The sequence below is a fragment of the Tetrao urogallus genome, assembly GCF_951394365.1.
Source record: "Tetrao urogallus genome assembly, chromosome: 6".
Classification (NCBI taxonomy): domain Eukaryota; kingdom Metazoa; phylum Chordata; class Aves; order Galliformes; family Phasianidae; genus Tetrao; species Tetrao urogallus.
In genome coordinates, this window is record NC_136819.1 from 13,337,867 (window position 1) to 13,352,578 (window position 14,712).

The 14,712-nt window shown below is 47.2% G+C and overlaps 1 protein-coding gene across 1 annotated transcript in view; it reads right to left on the minus strand.

Moving 5' to 3' along the window:
* SLC67A1 (solute carrier family 67 member 1) overlaps window positions 1-14,712 on the minus strand; it is a gene marked incomplete at both ends in the record, with an annotated part of 48,188 nt that overhangs the window by 2,595 nt on the left and 30,881 nt on the right. Inside the window, 3 exons of the mRNA XM_079536947.1 lie at window positions 1,063-1,183; window positions 4,299-4,400; window positions 12,131-12,231. Coding sequence (XP_079393073.1) covers window positions 1,063-1,183; window positions 4,299-4,400; window positions 12,131-12,231 — 324 coding nt within the window. The remainder of the gene's footprint in view (window positions 1-1,062; window positions 1,184-4,298; window positions 4,401-12,130; window positions 12,232-14,712) is intronic.

The following is a 14,712-nucleotide window of genomic DNA, read 5'->3' on the forward strand; positions in this document are numbered from 1 at the left end:
TTTGATCCAGGAGCACGTGGCACAGCATCAGCCTGGGATGGATGGGCACAATAGAGCCCATACCCTCCCAGTGTCCCAAAATGTCCTCCTGCCACCCCATGGGCTGTCTCCATCCCGCCCATCTGCGTCCATCCCATCCTGTCGTAACAACATACGCAAGCGAGGACCAGGGTGAGGCAACTAAGCCCATTTTCCTCTCTGACTGAATTTCGCCTCTAGGCTGGCTTTAACAGCCGAGCAATGCTCCATTTTTCCTCACAAAGCCCCTTTGAGCAGAATCTGGATGAGTTCCAGCCTTGCTTCATGCCCTAGAGCCCCTTGGTGCCCTTCCTCCAACATTCCCCCTCCCTGATGAGTGCTGCTCCAAGCCATGAAGCAGCAGATTTGCTCCCGGCACACCCCACCCCTTGCCTCCATGCAGACCCAGGGCTTCTCTCTCAGGTGGAAGCACTGTGCCTTAACGCTGCGGGATCCCAGCATTCATAACAAAACCATAGAATCATTTGAGGTGAAAGGGACCTTTAAAAGTCATCTAGCCCAACTCCCCTGCCATGAAGGACAAGCAGAGGCAATCTTCAATTCTACAAATAAACTTCTGGAGTGACATTTAGAAAAGCTCTTCATCCAGAAGCATCTCCAAAGTGCTTTATAAACTTCATTAATGGACTCTAAATCTGATTCTCAGTACGATCCTGAAGCATGGAAGTATCTTTGTCGACTGCAGAAATACTGCATGTGTGAAGATTTGTGCCCCAGCGTACAGAGAAATGCAGTGACTGTTCACAGAAACATGGCCAAAGGGGAGAGAGGTAAAGCAGATGGCTTGGTGCTGAGTTAGGGATGATGGCACTGGACTCAGTGTCTGCTTTGTGAGGGAACTGCTCATGAAGAGCAATGCCTATTGGGTTGGGGACCTCACCTTGTGCAGGCCAAATGGTGCTGAAGGTGCAAAGTGCCTGCTGGCCTGAGAGCAAGACGCTTACTCAGCATTGTTCAAACATCACTACCTGATGGACCCAAAGAAGGGAAAAAGACAAGTTTGATGATTGTGATGAGCCTTACCGGTGTCAGAGGAGGGCACGGCCTTGGTGAGAATGCTGTCAGTGATGGTGCCTTGCACGTTAAAGGCAAACACCAGCGGCACCACGATGATGCAGTAATGCCATATGGTCTTCATCAGGGCCTAAGTGACAAGACACAGTGGAACATTGATCATAAGAGAGCACAGAGAGCAGCTTTGCAGCAAGAAGCAATACAGAAAACTATCTTAAGCCAAATCTATGACTTTTAGGTAAATTGTGGGAGACACAACTGATTTGTGATGGTGCCATTTTGGCCATCTCAAGGTCTTCCATCCTTTTTCTTCTAGCGCTTTCCCCACATTTTCCTTTGATCCCCACCCTTTTATCACATTTCCCTTGTTTTCTTTGGTTTTCACTTATTTTCCCTTGTTTTCAGCTCTTCACCATTGTTTTCACCTGTTTATCCATGTTTTTCCTTTTCTTCGTTTCCTATTTTCCATTGTTTTCCCCTATTTTCCCCTATTTTTCACTATTTTCAACTGTTTGCTCATTTTCCCATTTTCCTTTCTTTTTTTCCACTGTTTTCCCTTGCTTCCCCCCCCTTTTCCCTTGTATCTAACTCTCTACCCTTGTATTACATGATCTTTCCTTGTTTTCTCTTGTATTTCTTTGCTTTCCCTGATTTTTCTTTGCATTCCATTGTTTTTCCATTTTTTCCTTCTTTTCTGCTGTTTTCTCCTGTTTTCTGTTGTATTAGCTTTATTTTCACTGTTTATCACCGTTTTCTCCTATTTTCCACTGTTTTAACCTGTTTGCTCTTGTTTTCCCCTTTTCTCTTCTTTCCCCACTGTTTTTCCTTGTTTTCCTCTCTTTTCCCTTGTATCAACCTGTTTACCCTTGCATTTCCCCGTTCACCATGGTCTTCCCTTGTTTTCTACGGTTTTCCCTGGATTTCTTTGCTTTCCCTGTTTTCTTTCCTTTGCATTCTCTCATTTTTGCCTATTTCTTTTCCCTTCTTTTTTTCCTTCCTTTCCAATATTTTTCCACCATTTGTGTGCTGGGAATCATTCTAAGGATGCAGCACAAGGAGCAGCCCCTGCCCTGTAATCTGGCAGTATATTCTCCAGCACTGCCGTGGGTATTTTTAGTGTCTGGGAATTAGTGACATCCCCGCGCCCTCCCCCAGGACTCTGTCTCTTGTCCAAGTCCTAAGGAGACGTTCTGCAGCAGATGCATGCAGTGTACTTCAGGAAGCCTCCATTACTTATACAAAACAGCCTAGGGAAGGCATTTCAGTTCATTATCATAAGTAATTAAAACCAAACTAAGCTTGTCAAAATAAATGAACCTGGAGCATTATGTAATACCATACCTTTGGGATTTCTAATCCTGTTTTTCTGCTTCCTTACTAATAAATTCATCAAATTCAGTAACCTGGAATAGGTCTTCCGGCCATAAGGCGCACATTAGCGAGCATAATTAGGGAGAGTAATGATTTTGTTATTGCACATATTCTTAGTGAAGACATCCCTCCAGCTGTTTAATACTTAAAACAAAAGTGGTGAGGATCCCTCAGCGGCGGAGCTGGAGCGGCTCTCAGCCCTGCTGGTCAAATAAATAGATTTCTCTGGGGCATGAAAAGGAAACTCCTGCTTCCTTGCGAGTCTCTGCCCTCACCCGTGTCTCAAGGTGTGTTATTGTGGCTGGAAAACAACCCAGTCACTGGCCAAGCCAGAACTTTCATTCTCTGGGGTTCTTGCTCATAAAATCTGGTCTGTGCCTCTTGGCTACAGAAGATGGAGCAGCCCAGAGCCATCGCTAACTAATGACTTGGAAATAGTGAGGCTTATTTCTAGTTCCCCTCTGGACTCGTACATGGCAAGGTTTCTCTCCTTGGAGGGGCACTTTACTTATGTTTTGCTTAAGAACTAGGAATTCCTGCTTAGGGAACTGGAGAACAAAGGCAGAGAAGCGGGTATTTGGTACATAAACATCCAGACAGGGAGAGAGTAAGTCCTAGTTAGGGCAAATGTCATTGCAGGACAACACAGCAGTGGTAGGAAAAAAAAAAAGGCAGTGATGATTCCCCTCCTTCTAAGAGCGTCCTCACGGGCTGGAGATTGAAGGAAATAGCCAGAAAGAGCAGACTCAGGGCTGAATGTCTTGGGAAATATCTTCTCGCTGCCTTAGGACGATTGGGTCAGGTGAAGTGTACTATTGGTCACCCACCCTCAGCTGAGCAGAAATCAGCCTTCTCCACCAGTGCAGATCTGGGAGAATTGCCAAGGCAGGGAAGGCAGATCCTGCAGTTTCAGCAGCTGGGCTCAAAAGCCAGTGCCTGGGAACCAGAGGGCAGGAGAGAGGGAGGATGGGGCATAACCATGCCTTAGGACAAAGCAAAGGACTTCCGTCACATCCTTTATAAGGACTCTTTGCTCAGTGGGGCCAGCAGCTGCATCTGCCTATGAATAGCTCTCGTGGGACGTCATTGCTGACCCCTGTCCTCAGGCCGTGCTGTCAGGATGTCCACAGTCCTCCAGGCATGGTGTAATTGTCAGCTCTCAAACCAACAACTTCCCTTCCCTGCTTTCCCTTTTCTACACAGCCACATTGGCTTCATGTGTCCCTCCACCACTGGCTCTGTGGTGGAAAATGGGAATTACTCTTCCCAGATCATCCCATCCCTTGGGCAGCATTGTTGGTTGCCGCAGTGTTGCTGGTAGAGCTGCCCCTGTCAATGGGATTTCCCAGTTGACTTCTGAGGCTGCTTCTCACCCATCCAAACACAAACGGTGATGGATAACACCAAAACAGAAGAGCTAAGCTATTTCCTTGCTACCTACTTCCCCAAAAGCTCTAAGCTTGGAGGAATTAGTAAAACAAAGCCAAAAAGATGAGACAACATCCTCAGCTGTCTCAGGGTATAGCACAACCGCAGTGGTTTTCCTCCCCATAATCTGCATTTACTTTCTGGGCAGTTCAGGAAATGGGGCCACTTGAGGACGGAAGGCAGGACCTCTGTGCAAATCCAGTGACTCAGGACGGATGCATGGGTTTCTGTGCGGGATTATTGCTCTGTAATCCCTGCAGCTATTACTCACACAGCTCCTTATCGTTGTCGAACGCTGTGTGTTTGCAGAGGCCCAGGTCGGCCGGCTCCCCCCAAGCACAGCTTGGCAAAGCCATGGTGGCACTGCCAGTGACAAGTAGGCTCTTTGCCCACCTGCAAACCATGATGGAGGAAGGCCCCTCGGATGACTTCTCAGCAAATCTTACCATGCCCAGCCCCACGCCGGCGAAGATGAAGATGCTAAGCTTGAGCAGGGTCTGCTCCGTGCAACGGCTTGTGAGTTTTCCAATCACTAGGCCTTGGACAACCTGAGGAAGAAGCACATAGGCAGCGTCAGTCCTGCTTATATTGATGGAAACAAGCTAAGAGTGCAAATAAAAAAGAGAAAATGCATTGTTTCCTTGCTTTCCTGGGAAGAGAAAAAGGGACTTTACTGTTGCATTTAATGACTTGAAGACATTTACCATGATTTTGAGCGTTTTATATCTTAGTGATAAGTCAGATGATGATCTCTCTACTGAGTGATGCTTGCATGAGCTTTTCGTCACTGCTCAATCAACAGTGTTGACTGAAACTACTTAAAGGCACCTGTTGATAAAACTGAATTTTTTAACTTGAGATTTTCCTTGTGAAATCACTTGGTGAGATCTTCCAAAGCAGAACCACACTACTGTATGCAGAGGAGAACACCTCCTCTCCTGGACCTTCTCTTGCCATTATTTTACACTGTAACTACACAAATTGAGCAGTTAATCGTTTTTATACAGGAAACAAGAATGACAGAGATGCTAATATCCAGACGCAGCAGTGCAAGCAGGCACAAGAGATGGGGAACTGGTTTTGCAGATTTTAAGCAAAAACCAGGGGAGAGGGGGTGGAAAGGAGGAGTAAAAATGTAAATCCCAACGAGTATTTGTCTTTTACATAGCTTTGGAGAGCAGCCTAAAGAAAAAGTTGGTGCTCAGATTTGACGTGGACCACTACTATGCCACACTCAGCCTTACTGTGTTAATCCTAAGGGAGGAACCCAAAATCCACCAAAGGGAAACTGGTACAAAATAAATAAGGAAGGAAGCTATTAAAAAGAAATGTTAATTTATGTCTAACTGTCCGGAAGAAAAAAGAAAACAGAGTATAAATACTAAAACAAGAACAAATGGTAAGCAAATAGCAACAGGGTGAAAATATAATACAGTTGACTTAAAGAGCAATAGGTACCATTTGAATATTTCTTCCACAAGCTACAACTTAATGAAAAATCCCACAAAGAACCCCTTAGTTTTCCCTCAGAACACAAGCAAATTTTGACACGGGGACACATCTGCCATGCAGAAATTTGGGTTCCCAGAACATGCTTTTCCTGCTGTTCCCTGTCCCACCCTTGGGCAGGGCTGAAGAGCTCAGCTCATGTGTGTGACAGTGGCACGAGGCCCACATGGCTTTCCCAGGCTGTGCCACCCACCTGGTATGCTTGGGGACTGTACATTGTGAGGTTGGGACATGGATGGGGTGACCTGATTCATGTAGGACGCATGCCCTGCCATGGACATGGGCCAGGTGGGAGGAAGAGTAGGCCAGCCCTGGTGGCTCCTACTCGATTCAGGTGGGTGGAGGAGGTGCTGAGTCACGCTTCATTAAGCTGAGAACTCACAAACGAAGCAGCATCATTAACATCTTGCAGCCTCTCAGTCCCTCCTGCCCAGGCTACGCCAAGTCACAGGATGGGGCACAGCCCGCCCTCAGCGTGACTCCGCTTGGCGGTGGCATCACCCAAACGTGGCTTGGCTCTGCTGCACCTCCAGAGGGAAGGTTTCTCAATTTGCCTGGGCTTGAATGGTACATTTAACTGGGATTCACCATGAGGTGCAGCCTGGGCCCTGCCCGTCCTTGAGTCACGGAGTATATCATCAAGGGAAGCCTATTCGGATCACCATGGGAGCGGCATGCATCAGCCCACGTCACTTGCTTTCTGTTCCAGGCCACACAACCATCCTTAGGCAATACGGACCCCAGCCTCCCGAATGCTTACTGGGCCCCTTCAGCTTTTGCTGCCCATTCCCAGTGTGGTTATACTGCCAATGTATCCATAAGCCACAAAGACCCATCACACTGAGTTTGGACTCTATTTACCTGCATCTGAATTTAGATGCTGGAAATAGTTCTGGTTGCTGGGCGCTCAGGAAACTTTTCCAGCCAGAAATGAGATCTGAAAACCCATCACCTCCAGCAGAGATCTTTCCTGAGCCATGTATAGAATTACAGAATCATGGAATCAGGGTTGGAAAAGATCACTAAAATCACCTAGTCCAACCGAATAAGCTTCCTAAACCTGTAGAGAAAGATGAAGAGGAAGAAAAACCTAGAAAAGTGGGGATGCTGGAGAGAGTTCTGGGTTTTTTCCTTGCTTGCAGCCTCCACTTGGGCTCCCACAGGCTGTCCCTACTGCAGTTAATCGCAGGGATGGTGCTTGCTTTGTAACCTGACCTCCTTTGAAGTGCCAGGCAGAGATGGTGTACCTGGCTGGAATGTGTTCTGTCATCAATAAACAAAAAAGAGAGGAAATTGTTTGCAAGTGAAATAACAGGCACTGCCTGTGGCTGTGTACACATGTCGCAGGAAAAACCAACACATTTTTTCCCCTTCTCCTTCTGTCAAGGCAAATAAGTTCTCCTGATGAATGCAGAACAGCCAAATCTCCCTGTCTTTCTGCTGGCTTAGCCCTAGTGATTCCTTCCACTAGACTAGGTCAGATGCTCATGTAGAAAACTACCTCTGCTATCACCTCATCCAATAGAGCTCCTCTTCACCTGGGAGAGCCAATGTGCTGATATCAGCAACAACTCTCCTCAGTCCCTTACAGAGTGGAGGAGGTTTTTGCTGTTTGAAAGTTTGAGGTGTTAGTTTTTGACAGACCTTTCAGCAGAGCAGTTTCCCTGCTGCATGGGACCAGCATTCATCCCCAGGTAGTTATGTAGAAAAAATTTAAGTCCATAGAATCATAAAATCATTTGAATAGGGAGGGACCCTACAAACTATCTAGTCAAACTCCTCTGCAATTAACAGGGACACCTACACTAGATCAGGTGCTCAGAGCCCTCTCCAGCCTGAGTTTGCATGTCCCCAGGGATGGGACATCCACTATTTCTCTGGGCAACCAGTGGTTGCCAGTATGTCACTGCCCTTATTGTTAAAAACTTCCTTACATCCAGTCTAAATCTTTCCTCTTTTAGTTTGAAACCATTTCCCCTTGTCCCGTCAAGCTCAGCAGATGTCTGGCTGGTCCTCCACATTCACCTCTGGTCAAGGGACAGGAGACTGTTCCTACAGACTCTTTCAGAAGCACTCACTGAAAAAAGTAGAGGGCAGAGCTCAGCAACAAGACCTCTATTTCCAGCCTAGAAGTTCCCAGGGCCAAAGTGGTATTGGATGGCAGAACCACAGCTGGGTACAGGTTGGGGAAGACCTGAGTGGGCACCAAACAGTGGGGACCGGTCCTGCTGGGCTGAAAGGGTTACAAAACCATGTGCTGGTCTGGGTGGAAGAAGGAGGAAGTTATTTTATGGAGACTGCAATGCCAGAAAGAACATGAGAAGTCATTCACGCCTTACAAGAACAGAAGGTGTTTGGGCTGCAAGGAGAGTAGATGGGGAGGGCCAAACTGCTGAGCCAGCACTTGGCCTCACAGGGCAGAGGCAGCGTGTGTTTTGCAAACTGCAGCCTAATCGCCTGCCTTCTCCCCACCTCCACCCCCCTGCACACATCTAAATCCTTCAAAGCAAGGAAACTGGAGAACTTTCTGTTTGTTGTTGCAAGGTCCTTTCACCGAGTGGGTTTTCCCCCCAGGCGAATCTGGCTGTAATTAAATCCCTAGCTCTTTAATCATCCCTCTTGCTGCAGAGAGAAATAAAAAAGCAAGAGGGACAGGCTGGTGATAAGATGATAGGCAATGTAAATCTCTCCTCCAGGAATCTCTCTCATCTTTCCAGAATCGCTTGGTACAAACTTGTCCCTCCAGAAGCTGCATGGCTGGAGGTGGGGTTTGTACAACAATGCCTATTAAGCTCAGTAAACAGAACAGATGTCTTATGATTTCTCGGTCCTCAGGGTAATAAACACCTACCCCTTTGTCCCACCTTCAGTTTTTGTTTTGTGTGCTTTACGAAAAAAAAAAATCCTTAAAGGAAAGTTCCTCCTGTCCATGCCTGGAAATCTGAGCATCAGATGTGACTTCATATTCTAACCATGCCATTGCGTTCCCAACTCCAAGAAAAGATGGAGCTTAGGTCGGCTTCTGGCTATTATGCAGTTATTTTAAATGTTACGTGATTATGAAATTAATCGTTCTCTGGAAGAAAAATGAATGACATCCCACACTCCTCCTAGGCACTCCATAAGAGGGAGATTTTGTCCACACAGGCCCTGGGATCACAGCTCTGGAGGACAAAAGGCACTACATCCCTGATGGGCTCTCAGACCTCTCACTGGAGACCCTCTGGTGAACAGACAAAACTGCTTCAAACATATCACAAGCAAAGGGGATTTCTGCAGAGCAAGGCACTGCACTCCTCCTACTCCCTACCTTCCATCCTCATTTCATTGTTTCCCATGAGAAATCTCCTCCTGCCCACAGCCAGCTACACGCTGTTGGGGTGCAGAGTGTGATTCACCCTCTCTGCTTTCTGCTTCTCCAGCACCATCCAACCTTCCTTTCCCCGGGCTGCTCCCAGCCTGCCCCATATCCTCTGATATCAGAAGATGCTCTTTGCCTAACTGCAAATAGGTGCAGCTGATGGTTTCTCCCAGGTAATCGTTAAATAGATGCATAAGCTTGGGCCACTCAGGTCCCCCAGACCACCTTTTGGCAGTGAGATGTTCACAGATGTCCTCCATCTGCACAGGAGACAAAGCCCTCACCTTCCAAAGGGCAACTGCTTCTGTGCTGATCCCCCTACACAACAAGGACCTTGGGATACCCATGGCAAAGTTCTTGGGTTGCCTATCTGAAGGTAGACAGGCTGACTCAGTGCGATTCCACATCTGCTCTCTAGGCTCTCTGCAGCTGGCTTGAAGGGTGAGAAACTCAAATGCTGGTGATGCGTTGGCTGCCTCTCACTACAGTAGGTTAAATGAGGCTGAGAAGTTGAAAAATTAGGTTAAGCAATTGGAGTGTAACACCCCCAGGGCAGGAGAGGAAAGCAGGAATCACTGTCCCTGGAGATGTTCAAAAAACGTGGAGATGTGACCCTTAGGGACATGGCTCAATGGGAATGGTGGGAATGGGTTGGGATTGGACTGGATGATCTCGGTGGTCTTCCCAACCTTAATGATACTATGATTCTATGAAACCTGTGCAGCTCTTGAGCCCCTTGGTGGCATGTGCTGAGAGCAGAGGGCTGTGACTATGCCCTCCTGTCCTGCAGACCAGATCTGGGTGCTGTGTTCAATGTCCACAGGGATGTTTGGTGTAAACAGGATGCAGCTCACTCTTTATTTCCCCTTTTCACTTCTCCAACAGCCACACCTATCTTTAAAGGCCCTCAGATATGGCCCATTTCCAGCTGTGGGAGGAGGGGGGCAAATGAGAGGGGGCTCAGAGCAATCTGGAGAAAACCTCCTGCAATATTCTATAGAAGGGCAAACTGAGGAATGAGAAATCAGAGCTGAGGATCTGCTTGATGAAATGCATTGAAAAGAACATTATATTTGTTATGAATAAAGCTATAATTTAGCAAGCGAAGTGGGGAAGCCAGTCAGCAGATACTAATCACATTCACCCACCTTGTCGGGTGGAATTTGCTTGCACCCTAATCTGCATTTTTATCTCCTGCAGTATCAGTGTGCTGCACAACAGAGACAAACACACCTGAAAGGCCAACTGAGGAGCGATGGAGGCTGCAGCCCTGGGGTGGGACAGAGCCACTGCAGTACATCTCCTGCATGCACCTCCCACCAGTGTGGTCGTAGCAGAAAGCACCCCTAAAACATCAGCTCAGCCTCTGCCTTTGAGGCAGGCTGTTCCAACCAGAGTCCTGATCAGAAAGTCAGGACACAAACCTATGCCTGGACTACAAACCTCAAAGCACCACCCTAAAAAAGTGAATTTTCTTTGTAACTTACAACTGCTTCACTCCTGCATTTCTGAAGTCCAGAGCCACATGCTGTTGAACAGAATGGACAGAAACTGCATGGCAAGATGAAAATGAGCTGCCTGGCTGACAGCAGCCAATTTCTGTGCCAAACACCTGGGGCAAAGCCTCCCCAGTAAAGCAGATACTGCACCTGAGTCTGGAGGCACTGCTGGATCACATAGCGTGGCTATGGGTATGGTTGGCACTATGGGATGAAACCCAACTCCTGGAACTGTGGGAAGGGCCAAGTCCCTGGCTTGCACTGACATCTGATTACTTGCTAGGGAGAAAAGTGAAGGCGGCCTTCCAGGACTGTGTCCATTTGTAGGGCTCATTGGCGCAGCATGCCAGGTAACCTTATCTACAGCAGTTTCAACCAAACAAAGCTGGGAAACAGCAGCACGAAGACAGACAGAAATCCCAGACCCAGTGGCACCATGCTGGCTCTATCGATCAACACAAAGCTGTCCCTTCCAGGTTGCACAAGGATCATTTCACCTTTGTTGCTATAATCACCCGTGATACCCAGCTTGAAACAACAACAACATAACCATGCAGAAATCCCCAATGTGATTTTCATGCAGACATATATCGTAGGGATCAGAGAATCACTAAGGTTGGAAAAGACCTTTAAGATCATCTAGTCCAACCATCAGATTCAACTGGTATATCTACATAAAGAGTTCTTAAAGTGCTCTCTACATTCAGAGGGGGAAAAAGACTTCAGAGGACAACTCTAAGGCTTGAATGCATCCTAGAGATCCTGGTCTAGGAGGTGGCACATGAAGACTAATGTAGAGCAGGCCTCCATGAGACCTCATATTTGGGACAGATGCGTGCTATGGGAAGCAGCTGCTGATCACCTCACTTGCAGCAGCAAAACTGGTTTCCTACCCAATGCAAATGACAGCAAGTGTGACGCACATGGGACTGAGGCACAGACCACCAAAGCAGAGCAGCAACAGAGAAGGTTGCTCAGATCCAGAGGTTTGACCCCACTCGTGGATGCACAACCATACCTATTGGCTGCTCTGCTAGGGTATGAGACCAACACAATGCCAGATCCAGATCACAAGGGACTAAAATTGCTATTTCACAGATGGGGAGATCCTCTGAATCACACAGGAACTCTGCGGCACTGCCCAGGAAAGCAAGGCATTCTAACAAGACCACCCTCCTTCAGGATATTGCTTGCCTTGCATTCCTGCCTTCCGTTATAGCCATCTGTTGCTCTTCCTGCAGAATTATTAGCCTCTTTCTCCAAATAACACAGCACCATTATTTTGGGCTGCACTATCACCATTATTTTTGGCTGTGCTATGACACAATTCAGCTAATTTTTCACTCTTGTCCATTTTGCCAATCTCCTGTGTTCCATGGCCCATCTTTTTTTTTTTTTTTTTTTTTTTTGAAAGTACAAGCTTGCTGCGCTAGTTTCCCCACAGTTGTCCACAGAAGGAACGAGTCCTTCCTCTACACTGAGGGCATCTGCAAAAATGCCAGTAAATGCACCTACCTACACAAATTCACAGGTGCTACTAAGCAAATGTAAATGAGCTAACCTACAGAACTGAAAACCTTGTAATTGAGGCCTGTTAGCTTCAATGTAAGTTTTGTTGCAGGAACCAGGATGACATGCCAGTCATTGGAAATCTTGGCTCCAAAGCTTAAAGATCCACAAGAAGTGACAAGGGGAGAAGGTCTCCAAGACATTGCTCACTCTACTTGCTTTCCATTCCAAGGAACAGAATAAATTTGGAGGCACTTTAATTTTTTGAAGCTGAATTACACATAGCAGAGCTATGAGTGTATTTATGATCTGCGTGTCAATATTATGCCTGGATTTGGGAGAATATGTGTAAAAAATGTGGCAAGGTACACATCAGACAGCAGTATGGCACTTCACTTACCATCTGAAGGACACCAAAATATGACATCAGGTATCCAGACTCCACTGCTTCCAACCCAAAGAACTCAATCGAGATGATGGAAAACATAATCAGGAACAAACCTAGAGGGAGGGTTAATGAGAAATACACTTCAGTATGCCCTCAGCACGGCACTGGCCCAACCTCTGCTCCCAGCGTGAGTCAGGAGCTCTCCCTGGGTTTATAGGCACTGGATATAAATAGGAGCAGAATCCTACTCAAAGCCAGTATAGCAATTTAGTCTTTAAATGTTCACTTTTTTATTCCCTTTACTTTCATCTTGAAATAATGTGACTATGTAGGCTGTAGGTTCAGCTGTTTATAATAAACTAGTAAATATTTTTATCACCCACGGCAGACTAAGTATTAAGGCAGCAAGAAAACATTTGTTCAGACAAGACTGTAACCATAGAATAATCTGATTGGATTCCTCCTCCCTTTTGCCTAACTTTAGCTTTCCACCATTGGGAACGCTGCCTGGGAAACAAGCCGGTGACATCAGACTAAACAAAAAGGTTTCACTGCACACCCCAGCAGCAATTTCAGCCCCACGTGAAAACTCCCATGGCTTGAGAGTGGTGTCAACAGAAACAATTGGGGAAGTACGGACAGGAACAGCAGGCACGAGGTGTGCTTGTCTATTAAGGCAGTTTCTGGAGGGTGCTGTGGAAAATGCCCACTCAGTCTTACCTAAAAATGCAATTGTGTGCATTTCCCACGGCACCTAATATACACAAACACAGAGATGTGTATGTGTACTCCATTATACACAAATTGCCACCAAATCAAAAACATTCATAGAATCGTAAGGTTTGGAAAAGACCACTAAGATCACCTCGTCCAGCCATCTACCCATCCCCACTGTTGGGACAAAACATTGCTCACTGAAGAATGGGCTTGCGGTATGCACCTGCTGCCTCTGCCAACACATTTCAGGTGGACAGACAGCAGGAAATTAGACTGTGTGTGTCGGCATCCCAGTGCTGCTGGGAGAGGAGGAAAGAGCCAATGACCTGCAGGGGTCTGCTCCTGCCCTGCTTTGTAGGGCCCACCGAGGTGCACAGACCTGGTGAGCCGGGAGCTGCAGTGCTCTCTGTAATGACAGAAGAGCACAGGAGGAAAGGAGTGAGGACTGAGAGCAGCCTGTGGCCTGGCTAGGTGAGTCACTAGCCCGCAGAACAGGAAGGCTCTCACCCGCATTTCCTGGAAGTGTGGGGAGAGCCATCTCCAATTGCTGACTACAGTGTGTTTCATTCACCCCAAGCACAACCACATCCACCCATTGCGGGCAGAAAATGCAACCCGTTTTCCATATATGCCCCATTTGGACAGGAAATGCACTTTTTCAGTGAAATTCTACAAAAGATAAAGCTCACACTGAAGGCTTCAGGGGTGGGTGAGATGATGGGGAAATGGTCAGTTCTGCAGTGTCCTCAACTGACCTGCCCAAAATCTGCCTTTGGATGGAAGGATGCGCACCCAAACTGATTGGCCCAACTGTCCCACGTCCAGCAGGTTTCTGGGGCTCCTTTCCTCACTCAGCTGGTGCTGGGCAAAATGAAAAGCACCTCACCCTGCTGCTTCCCATTGGTCTGGGGAAGGTGCTGGTATGCCTGATGCTTGTGAAGATTTTTGGCTCAGTCGCAGCACTCTGCGGGGAGCGCCCGCTGTTATCCTGTTGCTTTGAAACGCCTCCTAGCTCAAACCAGGTTAGGGTAACATGCAAACAGCAGCGTTTTCTCCTCACATCCAAAACAGACAACAGAGCTGCAGATGTTTATAAAAGACACACGTGAAGAAATGAAAGAAAAACCACACTTGGCTTTACTCACAGGGAGATCAGATCAGGGTGCATCTCCTTTCACCCAGCAGCCTCACTGCGCTACCACCCGGCAGGACTCAGCCTTCCTACATTGCTGCCTCTTCGCAGTGCCATGCTGCTTGCAGCTCTTGCAGCTAAGCTCTTTTGAAGTCCTTCACCCAGCTTAGGTTTTGATCTTTGTGCTCCAAAGGAGCTCATTTCTTTCTGCTCAGGGAGGTAGCTGTGCTCCTTCAAAGGCATTGCACATTGCACTGAGGGACATGGTTTAGTGGTATGGTGATGGACTAGATGATCTTTCTTAATGGTCTTTTCCATCCTTAATGATTCTATGTTTCAGTTTCATGGCTACCTCAGGATGCAAACATCCCTCAGATGGGAGCTACCCTATGCCCATACAAGTGCCTGGGCAAAGCAGACCCTCCTTGTCCCCTCTTCTTTCAGTGACTCACAGGATCTCAGAACTTCACCTTCCTGGGGATGCCCGCACCAGGAGTGAACCCTTCATAAAATCTTGCACCGAGCAGCAAATAATAATGGGCATGCAGCATGAGGCAGGAAAACGTTTTGTAAGATGCAGTAAAAGGGAGGAAGAGCACCAAAGAGACAGCAAGCAGTGGCTTTGGGAGGCTGTATATGGCAAAGTTTCAGTAGCAGGGTGGGGAGTGGTCTGCAGAAGTAGCCACTGTGAGAAGGGAGCAGGTTTTTTCAAGCCCACAGATTCCTACAAGCAGCTATTTTCAGT